At 44.2% G+C, this 25,661-nt stretch overlaps 2 protein-coding genes across 4 annotated transcripts in view; both read right to left on the bottom strand.

The window, feature by feature from the left end:
- Nucleotides 1-1,804: 1,804 nt before the first annotated feature.
- LOC115176017 (casein kinase II subunit beta) lies at nt 1,805-9,900 on the bottom strand. The gene is made up of 7 exons (XM_029735739.1): nt 9,771-9,900; nt 8,982-9,062; nt 8,610-8,712; nt 4,103-4,218; nt 3,898-3,973; nt 3,352-3,541; nt 1,805-3,114 (listed from the first exon to the last, which is right to left on the bottom strand). Exons 2-7 carry the CDS (start codon nt 9,051-9,053, stop codon nt 3,024-3,026), a joined length of 648 nt encoding a protein of 215 aa, XP_029591599.1. The 5' UTR covers nt 9,054-9,062; nt 9,771-9,900; the 3' UTR covers nt 1,805-3,023.
- Nucleotides 9,901-18,370: 8,470 nt separating this feature from the next.
- Nucleotides 18,371-25,661, bottom strand: part of LOC115176016 (protein PRRC2A) — a 39,649-nt gene continuing 32,358 nt past the window's right edge. For all 3 annotated transcript variants that reach the window (XM_029735736.1, XM_029735738.1, XM_029735737.1), the window contains 3 exons: nt 23,096-23,435; nt 22,622-22,844; nt 18,371-22,204 (listed from right to left, as the gene is read on the bottom strand). In XM_029735736.1, coding sequence (XP_029591596.1) covers nt 19,138-22,204; nt 22,622-22,844; nt 23,096-23,435 — 3,630 coding nt within the window. In that variant the 3' untranslated portion in view covers nt 18,371-19,137. The remainder of the gene's footprint in view (nt 22,205-22,621; nt 22,845-23,095; nt 23,436-25,661) is intronic.

Genomic DNA, 25,661 nt, shown 5'->3' with positions numbered 1-25,661 from the left:
AGGGCAGAAGGAGAGAAAACAAATACACACAGGATACCTGTATCCGTAACAGCCCACAAGACATGCCACAAGAGGTCTCTTCAAAATCCACAAGTCCAGAACAGACTATGGGAGGCACACAGTACTACATAGAGCCATGACTACATGGAACTCTATTCCACATCAAGTAACTGACACAAGCAGTACAATTAGATTTAAAAAACAGATAATAAAACACCTTATGGAACAGCGAGGACTGTGAAGCAACACAAACATTGGCACAGACGCATACATACACATGCACACACACACACGATAACATACACACTATACATACACATGGATTTAGTACTGTAGATATGTGGTAGTGGTGGAGTATGTGTCTGAGGGCACACAATGTGTTGTGCAATCTGAAGAATGTAATGTAATGTTTTTAAATTGTATAAACTGCCTTAATTTTGCTGGACCCCAGGAAGAGTAGCTGCTGCTTTGGCAGCAGCTAATGGGGATCCATAATAAATACTAAATACAAATACAGTCATAGTTTTGTTTATTAAATTATTATACATTTATTGAAAAAAATCTTTCTATTATTATAACAGTTTACTATGATTATGGATATGCACTCATGTTGACTTACATATTTATTTTTCACCCAGAGTACACATTTTGGATTTATTATTGTTACTATTACTACTGTACCTACATTCTTAAAAACTAAAACAGAAAAAGTGTAAAAAAAAATGTAGGAAAAGCCATTAGAGGGAAAAGCACGATGGGATGGGGGATTGGGGGATGGGTAGAGAGAACAGTAGAGGGCTCTGAAAACTATTATGGCTGAAATAACCACTTCCTTTTGTGACTAGAGTGTAATACTTCCTATGCCACACATCAGAGGGCATGATAGGTCACCAAAAATGATTCTGAAGTGTGCCAGGCCTTGCAGTCCCAAGATAAAAAGTGTGAGGGGGGGGGGGGGGGGGGGGGGGGCGGATTTCGGCATGCAAGAAATCCCCCCCTTCTAATTTCCTTAATTTTGTGTCTAGAATCAAATACTTTCTGTGGCACACACTACTGGTCAACATGAGCTACCAAAATTATTCTGAAGTATGCCAGGCCTTGCAGTCCCAAGATTGAAGGGGGAAGTGGGATTTTGGCAGGCAAGAAAATAGCCTTTTCCCAAAATCCATTTCTCCAATGATACTCTGACATACAGTACCAGTCAAAGTAGCCACCCTTTTCCTTGATGACAGCTTTGCACACTTGGCATTCTCTCAACCAGCTTCAGCTGAAATGTTTTTCCAACAGTCTTGAAGGAGTTCCCACATACGCTGAGCACTTGTTGGGTGCTTTTCCTTCACTCTGCGGTCCAACTCATCCCAAACCATCTCAATTGGGTTGAGGTCGGGTGATTGTGGAGGCCAGGTCATCTGATGCAGCACTCCATCACTCTCCTTCACAGATCAGACATTTCAAAATGGTCTACATGTATTCTCCAGCTCATCATTGACACCATTTAGCCAAGAGGCAGAAGTACAGCTGTTACAATATTTCCGGTATCAGTGAATGAGAATGTACATTTTCTCAATTCTCATGATGCCCACAGAACTGCTGACTTGCAGGGCAGCTATGTACACTACTGGCCACAGTGAGGCAACGGAACAGTGCAATATCAAACCTATTGAGTGGTGAGTGGTGTCTCTTAAAAGATTCAGAGGGACATACAGTAGTCCCATACTTTCAAGGGATTTAATTTTTTTACAAAAATGTCATGGTGACTATGGAGAAATAACAATCTAATTTATACATAAACCAATCAACATAATTGTATGAAAAGAAAACAACGTTTATTGAGAATTCTGAATCCTGGTCACTTCCACAGTTGCCCCAAAAAAAAACAGACCTACATTAAATATAATCTTGACAAATCATCCTTACTGTTCTGGATCAAAACATATCAAGAGTTCTACTTTTTGCAACTAGGAATCAAATGTACACCTGCAGTAGGGCGCTGAAACCCCAACTGCATCACAAAATAAAAACTGATTTTCTGTCGCTAGATTTTACATAAATAATACTACTATAATGTGTGGAGGGACACCAGTTAAATCAGTGCAGTTGTGGAGAGAGATGTGTACTTTTGCAGTGATACTAACCCAGCAACATGTGACAGAGCTGACATTCTCAGTGCCGCACACACAGGACTGTTGTTTTGGGTGACACGCAGAGACAGCAGGTGGGTTATGTATTTTCCTGGTCATTCTAGAACATTTCATTCATTTCAGGTTTATTCGTGGTCTATCCTACATCTAGCGTGTAAAAATTCACAGCTATACTATGTCCTAGAGGTGCACTTCCTATAAACCACAGCACCTGTGCAGTTTCTCAAAGTTTAAGGCAAATTTGACAGAACACTTGTATTGTGAATGACCGCCTTGACACACTGGCCTCTGAGTATCACACAATAAAAGAGTGATACAAGCCTGCACGAGTGCCTTGGTAAAACAATGGTTTACAGAAGAGGTGAAATGGCAACACCCTTAGTGACAGACTTTGTCCTTATCATCAACCAAGCGGTCTCTGAGTGCCAGCCACAGTGTACATGGGTATGGGGGTAGCAGAGGAATTGTTATTCAACCAGTGGTGATGGTCTACCATGACCCTTTACCAAACTGTGCCAAAGACAGGACCGAAAACAACTCAACGTGGAGCGAGTTCATAGGGGCAACATGTGGTAATATCACTGAAAGAAACAGCAGTGTCAAATCCAATAACATCCATGGACTTTCTTCCCCTACCCCTTTTATGTTTCGGCACTGATGAGTTTGGTAACGTAGATGCATGGAATCCTAAATGTGTGTGTGTGTAAGGGTTTGGGAAAGAAAGCTGGGCGTTTTTGTCTTTACACATTGTTCTCAATCATTCTAATCTAAACTAAATAATAAAGTCTGCAGGACAGAGAGGAGGCATCTGTATGGAGCTTTGTGCAGATGACCCGTCTCCTCAATCATCCCTTTCTCTTTCTCCCACTCCCTCTCTGGGCTTTAGCGGATGGCTTTGACAGGGCTCTTGAAGCTGGAGGCTGCTTGCAGCTGGAGCTGGTAAGCCATGGGGTGGATCTTGAATCCATAGAGCCTGTTGTGAGGACATGAGAATTCATTACATCTTGATGAGAGTGTGATAGGGGTCTTATAAAGAGATTATGGTAACATTTATTTTACATGACTCTTTGGTATGTACTTGGAATTTCTTAGAAAGTTATCTGTTATCAGTGAGTAGAAATTGATCTAGGACCCTTTTGCTTTCAGTGCATTATGTTGGCATGACTCGAAAATGCACATCCCTATTGAAGGGTGACACAGTTGTACTGACCTAGGCACAAACTGGTTGGCGGGCCTCTTGGGCCTGTACTCGGGGTGCACCATAAAGAGCATGTGGGGGAATCCAGTGCCGAAGTAGGCCCCGTCCGTGTGGTGGTGCCGGGAGGACTTGGGAGTGTACACGTCCATACACTTAGGGCAGTACAGCTTCACCATAGCCTCGCCTGGAATGTCCGACAGACCTAGGGAGGGATAGGGGGACGGAGAGGGGGAAGAATTTAGACATTACTGGTCTGAAGTTATTATGAAATGCTCGAGCACACTATTGTATTCATCCAGGTGTCTCTTGGACATTAGACTGGATCTGACATGGTTGTGATATGATACATTAAAACCTTACACAGAGGATTCAGAGATACTGGACTGTATAGAGGATCTGCTTTGCATAGTTTGGGTTATGAATGCTGCAATGTGGCTGGATGACAAAGACTGACCTATTAACATGCAAAGCCATGATGCAAATAGTGCTCTGAGGTGGATCAAAACAACCAGTGTCAACTGAGTGGTAATGGTTCAAACAAGACCAACACACACTCACCAATGGGAAGCATGGGCTGGTTCTCACAATAGACTCGGGGACAGTAGCCAAAGTCCCCCTGCTGATACTTCTCCAACTGAGAAAGAGAGATGGAGAAACGTGAAAAACGTTTCCAGAGAAATGCGGCATACAATTGACATGCTGCATACATTTGACATGCAGCCTTTCAACAAACATTGGAAACAGAAAAGGGTAGTTGCTGTACCATCTGAGCGATGCCCCTGTTGGTGAGGATGTATCGTGCATGGATCAGCCCATAGAGCATCTCTGCTGCCTGCTCTATGAGGTCACTCTGGTTAGGGTTGTCCTCCAGCTCCTCATCTGTAAAACAGAGAGAAAAGGGAACAGGTTATAAGAGATAGGGGAAGAGGCCATTCATATGGTGATTTGATTTAAAGATTACTCACGAAAGCAGAATTGTGCACATGTACATAACTGTGACACATTACAGAAAGCTGGGCATATGACATACATCACTACTTCACAGGAGAGGAATTTAAAACTTGACTGTTTTTCCTGCAGAAATGCCTTCTTGAACATGTGAACTTAAATGTGCCTTAATAATAAACTCGTCTGTACTCTGTAAGGCTTTAGAGACAGGTGCATGATAATGGTCCATTCTAAATCAAAACAAATTTCACACATATTTAGTATATGTCAAGACAAGATTAAATCAAGAATAGTCTGATGGGTCACAATATTAGCTTATCACTTGTGAATGATTCCCAGCCAAATTACTGCCTTTTTATTGCGACTTTTTCAAAAATCAGTCGCCGCCTAGCCCATAGGCCGATGTGTTTTTATAAGGTTTATATCACAACAAAAAGTGGCCAAATAACTTCTTAAAATGAAGCACCTGAATCCGCTTTACAAGGGGTATAGAGCCTAACTGGCATACACAAGCAGTGCATGAGTTTCAAGTTTGGGGAAGATAATTTAACATAAAAATGCATTTATAATTAAAACATTACATGCATAATCGCATTTGCTGTCACTTTTGATAATGGTGTTTTCCGCTAATGGAACATTCACGTTTATAGCCTACTGCCGTGTTTGCATTGCTGCGCTTATGAATGTGAAGAAATAGCCTAATAGTTTATCAACATTTTAAGCTAAAATGTTCTGATCTGTTGCGTCAGCCACATTGCGTAAAACAGTTTTTTTATGCTAGTTTTATTAATTTGGGATCCATCGCATCCCACAACTGTCCCAGACTATGTTTGGAATATTTATTTCTCACACAGAATAGGTCAACTGTTGTACTATGGGGGATAGTAGATTGACATAGGCCAGTGCTTTGCTGTTCATTAGGCCTACTCATCTTGTTGGCTGACGAAAAGTAAATGTGGACAGTTCTTCCAATATCTTCAACGTGCACCTCGGAAATGGATAAGGACGCGCACAGTTGCGTCCCTGATGTGTCTGTCTTCACCTGTAGCCTGTGAGAAAGACCCGATCACGTGATGGAAGGAGGGCAAAACGGCCACTGGCCACAAAAGGCATGGATTCTTTTAGGGTGCATTACGGCCAAAGGGGATGCCGCAGTTAAAAATTCAAGGCATTCTCAAGTGCTCGTCAAATTGTGAATGAGAGACTAATGAAGTGTGTATGAAGCAGAGCTCATGCATTTCAAGCAACCTTTTCAAGTCACCATTACAGTCGCATCATGCAGCCTTACAATGTATTAAAAATCGAAACATACAGTGCCTTCGGAAATTATTCAAACCCCTTGCCTTTTTCCACATTGTGTTACGTTACCAGCTTAATCTAACATTTTTTTTTAAAATCAAAAATCCTCAGCAATCTACACACAATACCCCATAAACGACGAGGCCAAAAACAGGTTGACATTTTTGCAAATGTATTGACAAAAAACAGAAATACCTTATTTACATAAATATTCAGACTCTTTGCTATGAGATTCGAAATTGAGCTCAGGCGCATCTTGTTTCCATTGATAATGCTTGAGATCTTTCAACAACTTGATTGAAGTCCACCTGTGGAAAATTCAATTGATTGGACATGATTTGGAAAGGGACACACCTGTCTATGTAAGGTCCCACAAAACCAAGCCAAGAAGGTCAAAGGAATTTATGTAGAGCTCCGAGACAGGATTGTGCTGAGGAACAGATCCGGGGAAGGGTACCATAAAATGTCTGCAGCATTCAAGGTGCCCAAAAACACAGTGGCCTCCATCATTCTTAAAATGGAAGAAGTTTGGAACCACCAAGACTATTCCTAGAGCTGGCCGCCCGGCCAAACTGTGCAATTGGGGAAGAAGGGTCTTGGTCAGAGAGGTGACCCAGAACCCGATGGTAACTGACAGAACTCCAGATTCCTCTGTAGAGATGGGAGAACCTTCCAGAAGGACAACCATCTCAGCAGCACTCAACCAATCAGGCCTTTAATGTAGAGTGGCCAGACGGAAGCCACTCCTCAGTAAAAAGGTACATGACAGCCCGCTTGGATTTTGCCAAAAGGCACCTAAAAGACTCTCAGACCATGAGAAACAAGATTCTCTAGTCGGATGAAACCAAGATTGAACTCTACGGCGTGAATGCCAAGAGTCACGTCTGGAGGAAACCTGGCACCATCCCTACGGTGAAGCATGGTAGTTGCATGTTCATGTTGTGGGGATGTTTTTCAGCGGCAGGGACTGGGATCGAGGGAAACGTGAATGGAGCAGAGTACAGAGAGATCTAGTTCACCTTCCAACAGGACAACGACCCTAAGCACACAGCCAAGAAAACGCAGGAGTGGCTTCAGGACAAGTCTCTGAATATCCTTTAGTCCAGCCAGAGCCCAGATTTCAACCCACATCGACTATCTCTGGATAGACCTGAAAATAGCAGAGCAGCGACACTCCCCATCCAACCTGACGGAGCTTGAGAGGATCTGCAAAGAATGTGAGAAACTCCCCAAATACAGGTGTGCCAAGCTTGTAGCATCACACCCAAGAAGACTCAAGGCTGTAATTGCTGCCAAAGGTGCTTCAACAAAGTACTGAGTAAAGTAAATGTTTCAGTTTGTTTTTATTAATTAGCAAACATTTCTAAAAATGTGTAGATTGAGGGGGAAAAAACAATTCAATCAATTTTAGAATAAGGCTGTAACCTAACAAAATGTGGAGAAAGTAAAGGGGTCTGAATAATTTCCGAAGGCACTGTATAGCCCAACGTTTGTAGAACAACTAAAGTTACATTAATAACTCTAAATGAATCATATAGGAGTACCTACAGTACCAGTAAAAGTTTGGACACACCTACTCATTCAAGGGTTTTTCTTTATTTTTCTACATTGTAGAATACTCGTGAAGACATCAACTATGAAATAACACAAATGGAATCATGTAGTAATCAAGAAAGTGTTAAATAAAAGATTCTTCAAAGTAGCCACCCTCTGCCTTGACAGCTTTGCACTCTTGGCATTCTCTCAACCAGCTTAATGAGGAATGCTTTTCCAACAGTCTTGAAGGAGTTCCCACATATGCTGAGCACTTGTTGGCTGCTTTTCCTTTACTCTGCAGTCCAACTCATCCCAAACCATCTCAATTGGGTTGAGGTCGGGGGATTGTGGAGGCCAGGTCATCTGATGCAGCACTCCATCACTCTCCTTCTTGGTCAAATAGCCCTTACACAGCATGGAGATGTGTTGGGTCATTGTCCTGTTGAAAAACAAATGATAGTCCCACTAAGCCCAAACCAGATGGCCATGCTGGTTAAGTGTGCATTGAATTCTAAATAAATCCCTGACAGTGTCACCAGCCCCACATCTCCTCCTCCACGGTTCACGGGGGAACCACATGCAGAGATCATCCGTTCACCAACTCTTCGTCTCACAAAGACACGGCGGTTGGAACCAAAAATCTCAAATTTGGACTCATCAGACCAAAGGACAGATTTCCACCAGTTTAATGTCCATTGCTCGTGTTCTTGGCCCAAGCAAGTCTATTCTTATTGTTGTCCTTTAGTAGTGGTTTTGTTGCAGCACTTCGACCACGAAGGCCTGATTCACACAGTCTCCTCTTAACAGTTGATGTTGATGTGTCTGTTACTTGAACTCTGAAGCATTTATTTGGGCTGCAATCTAAGCTGCAGTTTACGCTAAAATCAAATCAAATTTTATGTCACATGCGCCAAATACAACAGGTTTCGACCCTAGCATGAAATGCTTACTTAATGAAATAAAATATTTACTAAATATACTAAAGTAAAAAAAAAAAAATTGTGTTCTTGATACTATAAAATAATGCCATGGAATTCTAAGCAAGTTTGTCTGCTAAATGAACTAGTGTAGCCCACAGCCATTTGGCATAGCCAGATCAGGACCTAACATAAGGACAACTCAATATGCTATTCTGTTCTTTTGAAATGGACTACATTTTCTTCATATCATGAGTCTTTAGACCCATCTAAAATAAATAATGGATTTATTGTGAAGGTGTATGCTATATAAGACTCTTTAAAATGTAGATGTTCCAAAGGCCTGCATCAGTGGCTTGTTGGGAAGCCAGGTGATGCTAAATATGTTTTAGTTAATTAACGGTCAATTACCCTGAGACCAACCAGTTATTTGCTTGACAATCACCAGCTGACAATTTTTGTGACTGCCACAACCCTAGATGCAACCATAACATTGGTATTCCGATTTAGATTGTGTGGAATGTTCTGTACTTCCGAGTGCAGTAGAGATGGTTCTGGAGTTGGTCTGACCTGGTTCTAGGTCCAGGATCATGTCCAGAGCCTGGCGGTAGTGGGGAACCTGCTCATTGAGCCCAGTCAGGTTGAACTTGTCCTGGATGTAGTCCTCATCCACCTGTCAATGGACGAGAGGACAGAAGGGGTGATGGAAATGAGAGAAATATCAAACCTATTCCTTCTTGGAAGAGTTTGTGTAGTAAGAGGTGGCTGTGAATAATAAGATTTTGTTCCAGCCCTCAACTCACCACCTGCCCATCGGGACCTTGGTTAGCCAAATCAGGTTTTTGCACACACAGGATATGGGTTGGCCACCCATGTCTTAGCTGACATTAACTTTTTGGTCAATGAGTGACAATATTGCTCTGGGTGTTGGTAGATACTGACCTCACAGAAAAACTCGTTTCCCCTCAGTCCACAGAACCAGGAGATCCATGACACTTCCTCTGAACTGCTCATCTCGGGAGACTAATGGGTAAAGACATTCAACAGACATAGATTTGCGCCTATTGCAACTCTTACACTACGAGGTCCCCGGAGCTTGCAGATTTTCGGTTTTACTTGATAATTTATTGCACCCACATGGTGTCCCAGGTCTAACTCAGTCCATGATTAGAGGGGAACAATGAAAAAAATACAGTGGAACTGACTTAAGTCCAGAGTTTAGTTTGAGGGGTCGATTGAATTCAGTCAAGTGAAAACGGCCTGAACTTGATAGTTTTAGCAACACAAACATTATAGGTCGCTAACTACACTCAAAGACACATTTATAAATCATAACAGAGCAATTAGCTAGATAACATGTTGTAGTTAACTGTAAGAGGCTTACCTACTAGTTTGCTCGCGCTACCGACCGTCCAAATGTGTGTGGTTAACGTTACAGTAGCTAGTTAAAATATTGGTAGTTGACATTGGAAGTGTAAGAAATAAGGATATTACCCATGAAAATACCTATGTCACATCAACAATCGTAGTTAGTAGCATACACAAGAGTTATGCTAAATGACCAGCAGAAGAAAATGATAGCTAGTTAGCTACATCCTTAGCTAGCAGTTACATTCAATATGGCGCAACGTCCAAACTAGGCCGGATGAAATTTGTTCAGTTTTTAGTCGCAAGTCCTCTAAAACTATATCATGTCTCATATGAAAACATATAGTAATTCAGGTAACTTACCCCCTGTTAAGTGATTTTCACGCCAGTAAAATATAATAATCGTAATATTTAGTGTTGTAAATTAAAAGGACACCACCTCCCAGTTAACCACTGCAGAGGTTTTCGTTGTAGGCAAATTGATGACGTACAAATTCAGAGACACGTCTATGGATACTGTAGTTTAATAAGTCTTTCAACAACTACAATATTTTTTGTTATCAACTGAAAATCTGAAAAACGTAGGTTTTATTATATGATTAATATGATTAATATATTGTCAAGTATAAAATGTAGGATGGGAACAGAAGCTATAACAAATATCTTTGATATTTCCTCATCTGCTTGTAATGACTTTTCTACAGATATATGCCTACTTTGGGCAATGCAGGAATACGGTTCCTCATATTTTTGGGTCCTTCGTGAATATCATGCTGTAACAAAGGTGACCAAGTTCTGTAGTGGCGGCATTGACTTTACATGGCTTGTAGTAGCCAGTCAATTCTTATTAATGCAGTTTTCTTTGTCCAGATTTAAATAACACCAGTACCATAGCTGAGCAGTATTCCCTAATCCAATAAATTGCAAGGTCCTGTCCTCCATACACTAATCATCAATCTGCAAGACCATGATGTGCATTCGGGAAGTATTCAGACCCCTTTTAAGAGACACCGCTCAATAGGTTTGACACTGCACTGTTCTGTGGCATCAGAGAGTAGCCACTAGTATACATAGCTAGCTGCCCTGCAAGTCAGCATTTCTGTGAGCATCTTGAGAATTGTGAAAATGTACATTAATCTTCTCATTAATTTCCTGTCCGATACTGGAAATATTATAACAAACCCCTCAGATGCAGCTGTTCTTCTGCCTCTTGGCCAAATGGTGTCAATGATGAGCTGGATAATACATGCAGATCACTTTGGTATGTCTATCTGTCTGATCTGTGATTGTGACTGTTCCTTCACATTGTATAGTAAACAAAGGGCTTATATCTGATGTGCAAGACTGTTTATTTGTGTGTGTGAACATGCATTTGCATACGGGCATAGACATGCGAAGTATGGGTGCTGCAGCGCCTCCAGTTGGTGAGATGGTAAAACTGCAATGTGTCAAATAAATAAATATTTAATTACATTATTGATATAAATGATCATGGGTTTGGGGTAGGGTAGACAAAAAAAGCATTGGATATTTATAGAATATATGAGAACCATTCTGTATGGAGAGCTCTCAGCTCTGTTTTTAAAGCGGTGATATGCTCTTATCTTTTCAGTTGTAGGGGTTTGGAGTTGGAGCAGAATAGCTGGACAATAAACAGTTTAGTTTGAGTTGAGTCGGGTCTCTCTCTTTTCCTCTGTCCTCCTCGCTCCCATAGGCAGCGCATGATTTAAGTTTGGGGAAGCAAATTTTCACCATAAAAATGCACCTTTATAATAAAGCATCCCATGCATCTTTCATTGCATTCGCAGACTTATGTAAGATTTCCTACTGTGGTGAGTAGATTGGATAGTCATAATTTAGGCTAATATTATACAGTGGCTTCAGAAAGTATTCACACCCCTTGACTTTTTCCACATTTTGTTGTATTACAGCCTGAATTTAAAATGAATTAAATTTAGATATTTTGTCAGCAATACCCCATAATGTCAGAGTGGAAATATGTTTTTCAAAATATTTACAATTAATAAAAAAAGAAAAGCTGAAATGTCTTGAGTCAATAAGTATTCAACCACTTTGTAATGGCAAGGCTAAATAAGTCACATATGTTACATGGACTCACTCTGTGTGCAATAATAGTGTTTAACATTATTTTTTAAATGACTACCTCATCTCTGTACCCCACACATACAGATAATTGTAAGGTCCCTCAATTGAGCAGTGAATTTCAAACACAGACTCAACAATAAAGACCAGGGAGGTTTTCCAATGCCTTAAAAAGACGGGCACCTATTGGTAGATGGGTAATATTAAAAGAGACATTGAACATCCCTTTGAGCATGGTGAAGTTATTAATTACACTTTGGGTGGTGTATCAATAGAGCCAGTCTTTTCAGTGTCCTGAGGGGGATAAGGCGTTATCGTGCCATCTTCACGACTTTCTCTGTGTGTTTGGACCGTGATAGTTTGTTGGTGACGTGGACACCAAGGAACTTGAAGCTCTCGACACGCTCCACTACAGCCCCATCGATGTGAATGGGGGCTGGTTCGGCCCTCCTTTTCCTGTAGTCCACAATCATCTCTTTTGTCTTGCTCACGTTGAGGGAGAGGTTGTGGTCCTGGTACCACACTGCCAGGTCTCTGACCTCTTCCCTATAGGCTGTCTAATCGTTGTCGGTGATCAGGCCTACCACTGTTGTGTCGTCAGCAAACTTTAACGATGGTGTTGGAGTTGCGCCTGGCCACACGGTCGTGGGTGAACAAGGAATACAGGATGGGGCCCCGTGTTGAGGATCAGCATGGCAGATGTGTTGTTGCCTACCCTTACCACCTGGGGGTGGCCCGTCAGGAAGTCCAGGATCCATAGGCAGAGAGGTGTTTAGTGCCAGGGTCCTTAGCTTAGTGATGAGCTTTGTGGGCACTATGGTGTTGAACGCCGAGCTGTAGTCAATGCACAGCATTCTCACATAGGTGTTCCTTTTGTCCAGGTGGGAAAGGGGAGTGTGGAGTACGATTGAGATGGTGTCATCTGTTAGGGGCGGTATGCGAATTGGAGTGGGTCTAGGGTTTCCGGGATGATGGTTGGATCAGACTTTCAAAGCACTTCTTGGCTACCAACTTGAGCACTCCATTGCTCTATATTTTCAAGCATAGCGGTGGCTGCATCATGTTATGCGGTATGCTTTTAATGGTTAAGGACTGGAACGTTTTTCATGATTAAAAATAAACAGAATGGAGCTAAGCACAGGCAAAATCCTAGAGGAAAACCTGGTTCAGTCTGTTTTCCACCAGACATTGGGAGATGAATTCACCTTTCAGCAGGACGATAACTTAAAACTCAAGGCCAAACCTACACTTGAGTTACTTACAAAGATAGTGAATGTTTCTGAGTGGCCTAGTTAGTTTTGACTTAAAACATCTGTTTAAATCTATGGCAAGACCTGAAAATTGTTGTCTAGCAATGATCAACACCTAATTTGACAAAACTTGAAGAATTTTGAAAATAATAATGGGCAAATGTTGCACAACCCAGATGTGGAAAACTCTTAGACTTACCCAGAAAGACTCACACCTGTAATCGCTGCCCAAGGTGCTTCCACAAAGTATTGACTCAGGGGTGTGAATACTTATGAAAATCAGATATTTCTGTATTTGATTTTTTTAATATATATTAGCAAACATTTCTAAAAACATGTTTTCCCTTTGTCATTATGGGGATTTTGCATGATTGTGTGAGGATTTTTTAATCCATTTTAAATTCAGGCTGTGACACAACAAAATTAGAAATAAGTCAAGGGGTATGAATACTTTCTGAAGTCACTGTAACTCAATCACTGTTCACAAAAAATACTGCAATGTTCAATGCATGGCTGAGCATGTAGTGGCATAGAGCCGTGGAGGCTCGTCAGAGGAGGACCATCCTCAACGAATGTAATAAAAATTGAAACTTTTTAAATGTTTATCCTTTTTAGGCAAGAATTCAGACCCCTTCACATTTTCCACTTTGTTACGTTACAGCCTTATTCTAAAATTAATTAAATCTTTTTTTCCCTCATCAATCGACACACAATACCACAAAGCGAAAATAGGCTCAGATTTCTTTTGCAAATGTATAAAAAATTAAAACCAGAAATACCTTATTTTGCAGACTCTGCTATGCTACTCGAAATTGAGCTCAGGTGAATCCTGTTTCCATTGATCATTCTTGAGATGTTTATACAACTTGATTGGAGCCCACCTGTGGTAAATTCAATTGATTGGACATTTGGAAAGGCACCCATCTGTCTATATAAAAAAGGTCCCACAGTTGATACTACATGTCAGAGCAAAAACCAAGCCATGAGGGCAAAGGAATTGTCTGTAGAGCTGAGGCATGACTGTGTCAAGGCACAGATCTGGGGAAGGGTACCAAAAAAATTTCTGCAGCATTTAAGGTCCCCAAGAACATAGTGGCCTCCATCATTCTTAAATGGAAGAAGTTTGGAACCACCAAGACTCTTCCTAGAGCTGGCCGCCCAGCCAAATTGAGCAATTTAGCTAGAAGGGCCTTGGTCAGGGAGGTGACCCAGAACACGATGGTATCTGACAGAACTCCAGATTCCTCTGTAGATATTGGAGAACCTTCCAAAAGGACAACCATCTCTGCAGCACTCCACCAATCAAGCCTTTATGGTTAGTGACCAAATGGAAGCCACTCCTCAGTAAAAGGCACGACAACACCTAAAGACTCTGACCATGAGAAACAAGATTCTCTGGTCTGATGAAACCAAGATTGAACTCCTTGGCCTGAATGCCAAGCATCTCGTCTGGAGGAAACCTGGCACCATCCATACGGTGAAGCATGGTGGTGGCAGCATCATGCTGTGGGGATGTTTTTTTGCGGCAGGGACTGGGAGATTAGTCAGGATCAAGGGAAAGATGAACAGAGCAAAGTACCCAGAGATCCTTGATGAAAACTTGCTCCAGAGCACTCAGGACCTCAGACTGAGGTTGTGATTGCCGGCTGTGATTGTACTTTGTTGAAGCATCTTTGGCAGCAAAGTACTGAGTAAAGGGCCTGAATACTTACGTAAATGTGATAAAAAAATGTATTGAATAAATTTGCTAACATTTCTAAAAACCTGTTTTTGCTTTGTCATTATGGGGTATTGTTGAGGGGGGAAAAACGATTTAATAAATTTTAGAACAAGGCTGTAACGTAACAAAATGTGGAAAAATTGAAGGGGTGCGAATACTTTCCGAATGCACTATACGTAACCACCTACCATTGCCCAGGTGGTTAAAATAATATAGATTTAATTTGTGTCCACCTCTTCTTTACAGGGGGTGGCCATTCATAATAAAATCAAAACAAAACCAGATTTTCCATTAAAACAAAAAGTTTATTTAACTTTCTCTGTATAAGACACTCCTCTGCTTGTACATTGCTCCCTTGAACTTAAAAAATGGCAACATTAGTTTGTGGGAATGTAAGTTGGGGTAGACAAAAACTTAGATACACACCAATATACATACATACATACATACATACATGTGTGTATATTACGGCTCCATTAATAAACCATAAATTATAGAACAGCTTTAACCACTCCAGGTACCTTGGTGATGCTGGAAATATAGTACAATCTTTGAGGTTTTCAAGAATACACTATTTTTTTCTTTAAACATGGGTACATACAATATGAGCACATCAACAGTAAGTGTTAAGGAAGGATGCAGGGCTCATACGAGACTGTGTTAAGTGTATGGCTACCACTGTTTTCACAGGCAAGGTGAGCTGCACCCATGGATGTGGTCATGCTCAGTAGAAGTCATAGTGAAAAATAAAATACACCCACTTCATTTTGCCTGCCTTAGAGAGTATGGTAAACATTTCAATACACCCCAAGAACTGATTATGTACTTCATTTGGATAAACATATATTCACACACACACACACACACTTGAATGTATATACGTGAATGTATATAAGAAAAAAACGGTAGAATTGTCTTAATATAGTTGTTAAAACTATGTGTGGGCAAAACAAGGCAAAAGTGTTTGCCATCCACATAATCCCCCCCCCCCCCAAATAAGATATTATAGACACCAGAAAATGCGCACACACACACACACACACTCAAATGCCCTACTCACAACATCCCAAAGCTAATCTTAAAACGGTGGCTGTCAGTAAACAAACAAACCCCAACTTACAAGCTGTGAAAAATGTATGCAGATGAAGATAAAAAAAAGTTATAATTTAATCTATTATTTGGTAGGATGCGCCCCCCCATCAAATCTTCAAAACAAGCTGTGTGCCATTTTGTTAGTCGTGTGATACATCTGTCAGTGAAATCAAAAGTTCTAAACCCTTGTATTCCCTATAACACTCTTGGAGAATAATATTATACTTTGCAAATGTATTTGGAAATGTGGGAAATCAGTGGTGTGAACACAGGCCACCCTTGCCACTTCCCACCGTAGTCCAAGATTCAGTTCAATTGAGCCATTTAGTTGCCATCGAGGTTTTGGAGAGGCCATCTTGAATTAATGTATGCTTTGAAAATACTTCCTCAATATGGAGCTCTTGCCCGCCTTACTTTGGTTACAAGTGTCTCTTCTACAGCACAGTGCAGTTAGTTGTGTTTAAGTAGAGAGCCTTCCTGCATTGAGTAGGACAGCAGATAAATATAATAAAAGCACAATATGCCGATGGCCAAACTTAACACCGAGTACGATACCTGCTGCATAATGTAACAACTTTGCTCAATAAAAATAGACCAACCATTTCTTTATACTATAGGTGTGGACTCATTTCTTGAAGCAAAAAAACATTTTCTCAAGGTAAAAGAATAAACAGTATCTTAAAATAAGATCAAATAACTTCGTATTTACTTCTCGCATTTTCAGTGAACAGATTTCTCCCTGACAAGAAATTTCATGCAAAAATATCTATATATATAAACTATTGAACGGTAGTGTGTGTGTGTGTGTGTGTGTGTGTATATATATACACACACACACACACACACACACACAACCGTTACATTTTTTTAGAACAACGACTCATTCAAGGGTTTTTCTTTCTTTTTACTATTTTCTACATTGTAGATTAATAGTGAAGACATCAAAACTATGAAATAACACATATGGAATCATGTAGTAACCAAAAAAGTGTTATATTTGAGATGATATTCTTAAAATAGCCACCCTTGCCTTGATGACAGCTTTGCACACTCATGGCATTCTCTCTCAACCAGCTTCATGATGTAGTCATCTGGAATGCAATACAATTAACAGGTGCGCCTTGTTAAAAGTTAATTTGTGTAATTTCTTTCCTTCTTAATGAGTTTGAACCAATCAGTTGCGTTGTGACAAGGTAGGGGGAGTATACAGAAGATAGCCCTATTTGGTAAAAGACCAAGTCCATATTATGGCAAGAACAGCTCAAATAGGCAAAGCGAAATGACAGTCCATCATTACTTTAAGACATGAAGGTCAGTAAATACGGAACATTAAGAACTTTGAAAGTTTCTTCATGTGCAGTCGCAAAAACCATCAAGCGCTATGATGAAACTGGCTCTCATGAGGACCGCCACAGGAAAGGAAGACCCAGAGTTACCTTTGCTGCAGAGGATAAGTTCATTAGTTACCAGCCTCAGAAATTGCAGCCCAAATAAATGCTTCACAGAGTTCAAGTAACAGATGCATCAACTGTTCATAGGAGACTGAATCAGGCCTTCATGGCCGAATTTCTGCAAAGAAACCCCTACTAAAAGGACACCAATAAGAAGAAGAGACTTGCTTGGGGCAAAAAAACACGAGCAATAGACATTAGACCAGTGGAAATCTGTCCTTTGGTCTGGAGTCCAAATTTGAGATTTTTGGTTCCAACCACTGTCTTTGAGACGCAGTGTGGGTGAACGGATGATCTCCGCATGTGTATTTCCCACCCTAAAGCATGGATGAGGTGGTTATGGTGTGGGGGTGCTTTGCTGGTGACACTGTCAGTATTTTATTTAGAAATCAAGGCACACTTAACCAGCATGGCTACCACAGCATTCTGAAGTGATGATATGCCATCCAATCTGGTTTGGGCTTCGTGGGACTATCATTTGTTTTTCAACAGGACAATGACCCAAAACACACCTCCAGGCTGTGTAAGGGCTATTTTACCAAGGAGAGTGATGGAGTGCTGCAACAAATGACCTGGCCACTACAATCCCCCGACCTCAAAAAAATTGAGAAGGTTTGGGATGAGTCGGACCGCAGAGTGAAGGAAAATAGCCAACAAGTGCTCAGCATATTTGGTAACTCCAAAACTGTTGGAAAATCATTCCAGGTGAAGCTGGTTGAGAGAATGCCAAGAGCGTGCAAAGCTGTCATCAAGGCAAAAAGTGGCTATTTGAAGAATCTCAAATATAAAATATTTTGATTTGTTTAACACTTTTTTGGGTACTACATGATTCCATGTGTTTTCACTATTATTCTACAATGTAGAAAAAAGAAAAACCCTTGAATTAGTAGGTTATTCTAAAACTTTTGACCGGTAGTGTGTGTGTGTGTGTGTGTGTGTGTGTGTGTGTGTGTGTGTGTGTGTGTGTGTGTGTGTGTGTGTGTGTGTGCGCGCGCGCGCGTGTGTATATATAAAGCATTCAAGCTATCAATTCAGTCTTCTTAGGGTAAACAAATATCAAAATGAACAGGAGAGAATCTTTCTTCTGCAAAACAGAGAAGAAAATGCTATGTTGAGGGAGCCTTTTTTCTAACAGAACCAAAAGAGCATTGGAAAGTAATAAGAGCAGGTCAACAAAAACTCAATCACACAGCCTAGTTCTGAACAAGCAGCAAATACATTGATATTCGAGACACAATCAATGTGAGGAGAGTGTGGATGGGTGAGCAGTAGTACTTCAACTGGTCTACTGTGGCTGTCACAGTAATTAAACAGATCAGGAGATCAAAAACTCAGAGGGAAGTGGGGGGAGTTGTATAAAAAGGTATTTTAATGACCTGCTTTGCAGAAGAAAAAAATACACATACCTAACTGTTTCAAGGGTGGGGTGGCGGGGTGAAACAAAACTGACAAAGGAGGGGGGAAAAACAAGGTAGAGAATTTTTATTATAATCTATGGTACAATTGTTCTCGTTGAAAGAAGAACCTGAACCCCCCAACCACCCCATGTGGGAAAATATAATGAAGATAACTGCCCTACCGAATACCACCCCAACCAAAAGCGTGGTAGAAATATACACAGGTAACATCAATATAAAAATCTGCCTTCTCCTGGCTAGCCAATTCCTCCAACATGTTTATCATGGCATGTCACACTGCGTACACACACTACTGCACGTGGTTGTGTATGTCTGTTATATGTCATATTGTGCTTGTAAATGCAAACATGTTTTTTGTTGTTGTTATGTTCTCAGTCAAAAGAGGTGTGTGTTCGAAATGAACAAGGGTGTCTAATCAAACCTAAATTTGGGTGGAATTCTGAAGGGTGGGGGGGGGACAACTGAAAAGGGGGGGAGCAGAGTGACACTACAATAACGGACGGTAGATAGCAGTTGGATGGAGAAAGAAGCGAGGGGGGGGTTTAACATGAGTGTGTACACTGTCTCCATAACTATGTGCTAATATGTTAAGGGATGAGAACCAATAAGAGGCTGAAGGAACAATAGATACAGAAAGGGATAAAGAAGAGGGGTGGGGCAGGGGGATGCATTTGAAATGTTTTCAGATCTTCTACTTCACTTCCTGTTTTTGGGTGAGGGCCAGTTTCCACGGCGCTCACCGCGTTGGCCCCCTCCGTTTCCAGCTCCGCCTCCTCCCCCACTGGGCGGGCCCCGCGTGCCTCTTCCTCCCCCTCCTCCCTCTCTTCCTCCAGCGTTGACCCTCCTGTTCTGTCGCTCCATACCGGGACGCTGGCTAGAGAAGCTTCTCTTGTTTGCTGCCTGCTCCTTCGCAGTCATCTCTCGCTCTCCGACCCCTCCTCCTCCCCCCCCACCTCCTCTTCCGGGTGGGTGATGATGGTGATGGGAGGAATAGGACTTCCCTCCTCCTCCCTCCCTCTCCCGGAACTCGGTGAAGTCACTGCTCTCGGAGGCGGTCTCCCACTCCTCATTGGCCTGGTCTGAGTTCTGGTTGGAGAAGTCAGGGGATTTGGCGCCTCCTGCTGGGTTGTGGTGATGCTGAGAGTGGGCAGGGCCAGAGCTGCCCTGGTTGTAGTGATGGTGGTGACTGTTTGCGTTAGCGCTTCCAAGATGGGTGCCGGTACTGCTGTTGTTGTTGGTAGTTGTGGTAGCAATGTGGTTAGCGTTGGGGGCAGTGCCGGTCGAGGGCACCGCTTTCTGAGCGACATCGGTGACATCCTGAATGTAATTCTGGCAGGGCGAGGAGGGTCGTCCTCCTCCGTTGATGCGAGCGGCGTTCTCTCGCTCCTTCAGCCTGCGGAAGCGCGGTGGCTTGTCCTGTTGGTGTTGAGAGCGCCCGTGGCGACGGCGTCTCGGGGGGCGCTCAAAGCCATCCCGGGGGATGGAAGGGAAGCCACACCTGTCCGGGCCGGAGAGAGGAAGGGGCCCGCTGGAGTTGGTAGTGGGATTAGCCGTGGACTGCTGGGTCCCAACTCCTCCATTCTCCATGGAGCCCTGTGGGGCTGGAGTAGGTGCAGCAAGGATAGATTGTGGAGGGGTTGCTCCTCCCTGATTCTGAGCTTGGCTTCCGTCCACTGACTTCTCCTCCCCACTGGTTCCACGACCCGTGTCTTTGGGTGCAGACGACTGCATTGGGCCCTGCTGCTTGCGGACCGAGGCTGAGGACTTGGAGGCCCAGCCTTGAGGGTCGGCCCTGGATCCTGACCTGTGACCTCCAGCCATTCCTCCTCCGCCACTTCTATAGATGCTGCCACCTCCTCCTCCCCCGCCGCCGCCACCACCCCCCCTACCCCTCCTAGAGGGCACCCCTCTGGGGGTGAACACCCGGGCCTGGGAGCCTCTGGATGGGGCGGAGCCGCCACTGGTAAAGTTATCTGTGCCGCTGCCATTCTTGGTGCTGGATTTGCGGTCTTCCTTGTCCGACTGGGCCAGGTCGCTGGCGGCACTCTCACTGCCCGTCTCCGACCCCCTCTGCCTCCTCCTCTTGGGGACCTCCTCGTATTCTGAACCCTCGCTGCGGGTCTCGCTGTGGTTACGGGCGCGCCCCGGGTTGGCTTGCGACCCTCCTCGGTTGCGCCTTGCCCCCGATGCCTCATCATTGAATTCTTGGTGGTAGCCTCCGCCAGCTCGGGAGTCTCGGGTGCTCCTGCTGCCTGCTGCCCTGCCACGGCTAACGCTGCCAACCCCGGCCGTGCCCGTGTAAGTGCCCCGATAACCCCGGCCACGCCCGTAGAACTCGCCACCTCGTCCTCGGCTGGATCTGCTGCCACGGGCCGAGCCGCCGTGGTATGATGCGCCCCCGCCCCTCTCCAACGAGCGCTCTCTGTCCCGCCTATTGGATGGGGGGCCGGAGTACCCTGATGAGGGGGTGGGGTTGACACCGTCTTTGGGACCCTTGCCCACTCCTCCTCGTTCGTTCGCCGCTCGGTCCTTCCATCCGTTTCTGGGTTTGGGACCGGTCTGAGCCGGCTCTTCTTTACCAGACACTGCAGAGGAGCTCTGTGGGCCGGAGGATGTTTCCTGCTTGACTGATGAATTGCCTCCGTCTTTGTCTTTTCCAGAGCCTCCACCGCTGGTCTTTTCTCCTCCCTCACCCTCCCCACCCTCTCTTTTCATCTCCTTCAGCACAGGCCTCTTGATAGGCCCTGCCCTCTTGTTGGTGTTGCTGCCACCCGATTGGCCGCCGGAAAGTTTGTTGTGGTCAGACGCTGTTGGGTGATTGGATGAATCCTCCCCTCCGCGGTTGTTTCCGCCCACTCCTCTCCTGTTGTGTGAGGGGCCTCCTGCGTTGCTGCTGCCGGGCCGTGGCCCCCACTGGGTCTCAGTCTTGTGTTCCCTCCCCCCTCGCTCCCGCTGGTTGGGCTTGGGATCACGGTGGTGGTGCTGCTCCTGGCCCTGCCTTTGCTGCTGTTGGGGCTGCTGCTGGGACTGCTGAGATGTCACAGAGGACTGAGAGTGGCTGTGGCCCATCTTATCCTGCTTCATCTCTCTGCTGCTTCCTGCATCATGTCTCTGCCCGGTTCCTGTGTCAGCCTTGCGCTGAGGTGGGAGGAGATGCAGGACCGCCTTGCCGCTGCCGTCCTCCCTGGCTGAGGATGACGAGGAAGAGGATGAGCAGGAGGAGAGGGACGGCTGTTGGAGTGGGGGCGAGGGGTCACCCTTCTTGGGGGCTTCGACTCCTCTCTCACCGCGGCCATTCTCTGGCTTGTGGGGGTGGAGGGGAAAGTGGGAGGGGCCTTGGTGTTGTTGATGACCATGGTGTTGTTGGTGTTGAGGGTGGTGGAGGTTGTTATTCTCCAGGGGGAAGAGGTCAGTGCGCCCATTGCGGTCGTAGTGGGGGTGGGAGACCCCCCAGATCTGTCCCTGTTGCTGGCCACCCTTGTGGCCCTGGCCCTCATCCTGGTGGCTGAAGCCTCCACCACTCCCCCTCTGCTGCTGCTGGTGTAGGGCCATGCGGGAGCCCTGGTCGGGAAAGTTGCTGTAGTTGCCCCGGCCACCCATGTAGGACTGGTGGTGGTGGGGGTGGTGGCTGCCTCCTCCCTGGCCCCCCACCAGAGTGCCCACAGGGGGTGGGGTCTGGTTGGAGGAGCCCGAAACAGAGTTGGGCTGCTGGATGGGGCCTGGCCCTCCCTCTCGCATACCACGGACTGGAGGGGTGTCACTCCTAAAATAAAAACCGGTGATTTAATAAAAACATTTATTCCATAAACCGTATACTGTACTTATAAAACTGACTGAATTCATATATTAATCTCATTTCATTTCAACTAATACCTATTTTCCTTTTCAAACAGTATTGTATGATTTGATCATTAAACGAATACTTCGGGATTGGCCCTTTATCTTTTTCCAGAGTCAGATGAACTCATGGGTACCACTTTTATGTCTCTAGTATTAAGGAAATTAGAGGTAGTTTCATGAGCCAAAGCTAACTAGCATCTTCCTTTGAACTGCATGCAGAGATAAAAATGGTATCCACAAATTCATCAGACTCTAGGGATGTAGATAAAGGGCCTCATTGCCAAAAGTATCCCTTTAAATGATCGTGTGTGTGACATCTGACACCCCCCCTCCGTCTTACCTAGGCCCTTTGCCACTGACATCATCCTCTTCCAGTGCCTGCTTCTGTCTCAGAGGGGAGCTCAGTCCCCTGCCTTCGCTGCCCCCAGGGAACACCTCAGGCCCCCAGGCCAGTTTGGGATCCATGGGAGGTGTCCCACGGTTCGGGTGTCCCGGGTGCTGCTGCCTGTCGAAGGTGTCCGAACCAGAGCCCCCCGAATCGGAGCGCTCTCGCCCCATCATCCCTGCAACAGAAATGGGTATTACATTAGAAAAAAAGTCATACTCAATTATAAACAATGACGGCAGGCAACCTAGTGCCATTTCCTATAGCATATAAACGTTATTGCATTATCATAATCTCAAAATTCTAAATTTGAATCTGGTTTGCACAAATCTGCCATTGACCTGCAAATTCAGATTCTGCCCTATGGCAAAATACTAACTCCTTGATTGAATATTTCATATATCAAACCACACTACCATGAGTACCCACCTGCATGTTGCATGTTGGGCGGGTAGTAGTCCATGGGCCCTGGAGGTCGACCCTGCATGCCCCCCTGCATCATCCGGGGGTCCATGTAGGGCATCATCATCCAGCGCGGGTCAAAGTTCATGGGCAGGGGGCCGCGGCCCAAGGAGCCCTGTGGAGGGTACTGAAGGGACCCTGGCTGCTGCTGCTTGGGACCCTGGGTCTGTGTGGTGGCCCCCGGAGAAGGGCCCTGCTGCTGGGTGCCCTGCTGAGGCTGCTGAGGTGGGAGCTGCTGCTGGCTCTGTTGGGCTGCTTGGCTGTGCTGCTGCTGCCACTGCTGCTGCTGCTGCTTCATCAGCTGCTCCTGAAGACACCAAATGGGAGAGATGTTATAATATGGAGTGCATTCGTAAAGTGTTCAGACCCCTTCCCTTTTGACATTTTCTTACGTTACAGCCTTACTCTAAAATTGATTAAATTATTACTTTTTTCCTCATCAATCTACACACAATACACCATAGTGACAGAGCAAAAACAGGTTTAGGTTTGGTTTTTAAGAAATATATAAAAAATAAAAAACAAATACCATATTTACATAAAAGTATTTATAACCCTTCGCTATGAGACTCGAAATTGAGCTCTGGTGCATCCTGTTTCCATTGATCATCCTTGAGATATATCTACAACTTGATTGGTGTCCACCTGTGGTAAATTCAATTAGTTGGACATGATTTGGAAATGCACACACCTGTCTATATAAGATCCCACAGTTGACAGTGCATGTCAGAGCCAAAACCAAGCCGAATTAATTGTCTGTAGAACTCAGAGACAGGATTATGCCAAGGCACAGATCTAGTGAAGGGTACCAAAAAATGTCTGCGGGATTGAAGTTCCCCAAGAACACAGTGGCATCCATCACTCATCAATGGAAGAAGTTTGGAACCACCAAGACTCTTCCTAGAGCTGGCCGCCCGGCCAAACTGAGAAATCGGGGGAGAAGGGCCTTGGTCAGGGAGGTGACCAAGAACCCGATGGTCACTCTGACAGAGCTCCAGAGTTCCTCTGTGAAGATGGGAGAACCTTCCAGAAGAACAGCCATCTCTGCAGCACTCCACCAATCAGGCCTTTATGGTAGAGTGGCCAGATGGAAGCACCGCGGTAGAAGGCACATGACACCCCGCATGGAGTTAACCAAAAGGCACCTAACGGACTCAGACCATGACATTTAAGTCATTTAGCAGACGCTCTTATCCAGAGCGACTTACAAATTGGTGCATTCACCTTAAGATATCCAGTGGAACAACCACTTTACAATAGTGCATCTAAATCTTTTGGGGGGGGGGGGGGGGGTTAGAAGGATTACTTTATCCTATCCCAGGTATTCCTTAAAGAGGTGGGGTTTCAGGTGTCTCCGGAAGGTGGTGATTGACTCCGCTGTCCTGGCGTCGTGAGGGAGCTTGTTCCACCATTGGGGTGCCAGAGCAGCGAACAGTTTTGACTGGGCTGAGCGGGAACTGTGCTTCCTCAGAGGTAGGGAGGCGAGCAGGCCAGAGGTGGATGAAACAAGATTCTCTTGTCTGATGAAACCAAGATTGAACTCTTTGGCCTGAATGCCAAGCGTCACGTCTGGAGAAAACCAGGCACCATTTATCATCTGACCAATACCATTCCTACGGTGAAGCATGGTGGTGGCAGCATTATGCTGTGGGGATGTTTTTCAGCAGCAGGGACTGGGAGATTAGTCAGGATCGAGGGAAAGAGGAAAGGAGCAAAGTAGAGAGATCCTTGATGAAAACCTGCTCCAGAGCGCTCAGACTGGGGTGAAGGTTCACCTTCCAACAGGACAACGACCCTAAGGACATAGCCAAGACTACGCAGGAGTGACTTCGGGACAAGTCTCAATGTCCTTGAGCCCGGATTTGAACCCGATCGAACATCTCTGGAGAGAACTGAAAATAGCTGTGCAGCAACGCTCCCCATCTAACCTAACAGAGCTTGAGAGGATCTGCAGAGAATGGGAGAAAGTCCCCAAATACAGGTTCACCAAGCTTGTAGCATCATACCCAAGAAGACTCGTTGCCAAAGGTGCTTCAACAAAGTACTGAGTAAAGGGTAAGAATACTTACTTGCAAACATTTCTAAAAAACAGTTTTTGCTTTGTCATTCTGGGGTATTGTGTGTAGATTGATGAGGGGAAAAAACTATTTAATCAATTTTGGAATAAGGCTGTAACGTAACAAAATGTGGAGAAAGTGAAGGGGTCTGACTGAATTCTTTCCAAATGCACTGTATGCCATTTAGCAGACGCTTTATCCAAAGCTACTTAATCATGCGTGTAGGGCTGGGCGATAAAGCATTAATTAGATTCATTTGAATGTATGTTTTAGCGCAAAATTCCAAATGCCAGAATCACAAGAATCACATTATTTCGTTTTTATCAGCGTTTATGTCCGCTTGATCTCATGTCTTCGTGGTCTCGTCTCCTTGGCTCGTTCTGTGCTGTGTGCACCTTCCCACAAAAAAAATAATAATAAAAAAAATATATATATATAAAAAAAATTAAAAAATAAAAACACACACACACACACAC

This window comes from Salmo trutta, chromosome 36, assembly GCF_901001165.1.
Source record: "Salmo trutta chromosome 36, fSalTru1.1, whole genome shotgun sequence".
Lineage (NCBI taxonomy): Eukaryota > Metazoa > Chordata > Actinopteri > Salmoniformes > Salmonidae > Salmo > Salmo trutta.
The sequence above is the reverse complement of the archived record's forward strand: the minus strand, read 5'-3'. Positions and strand labels throughout refer to the sequence as shown.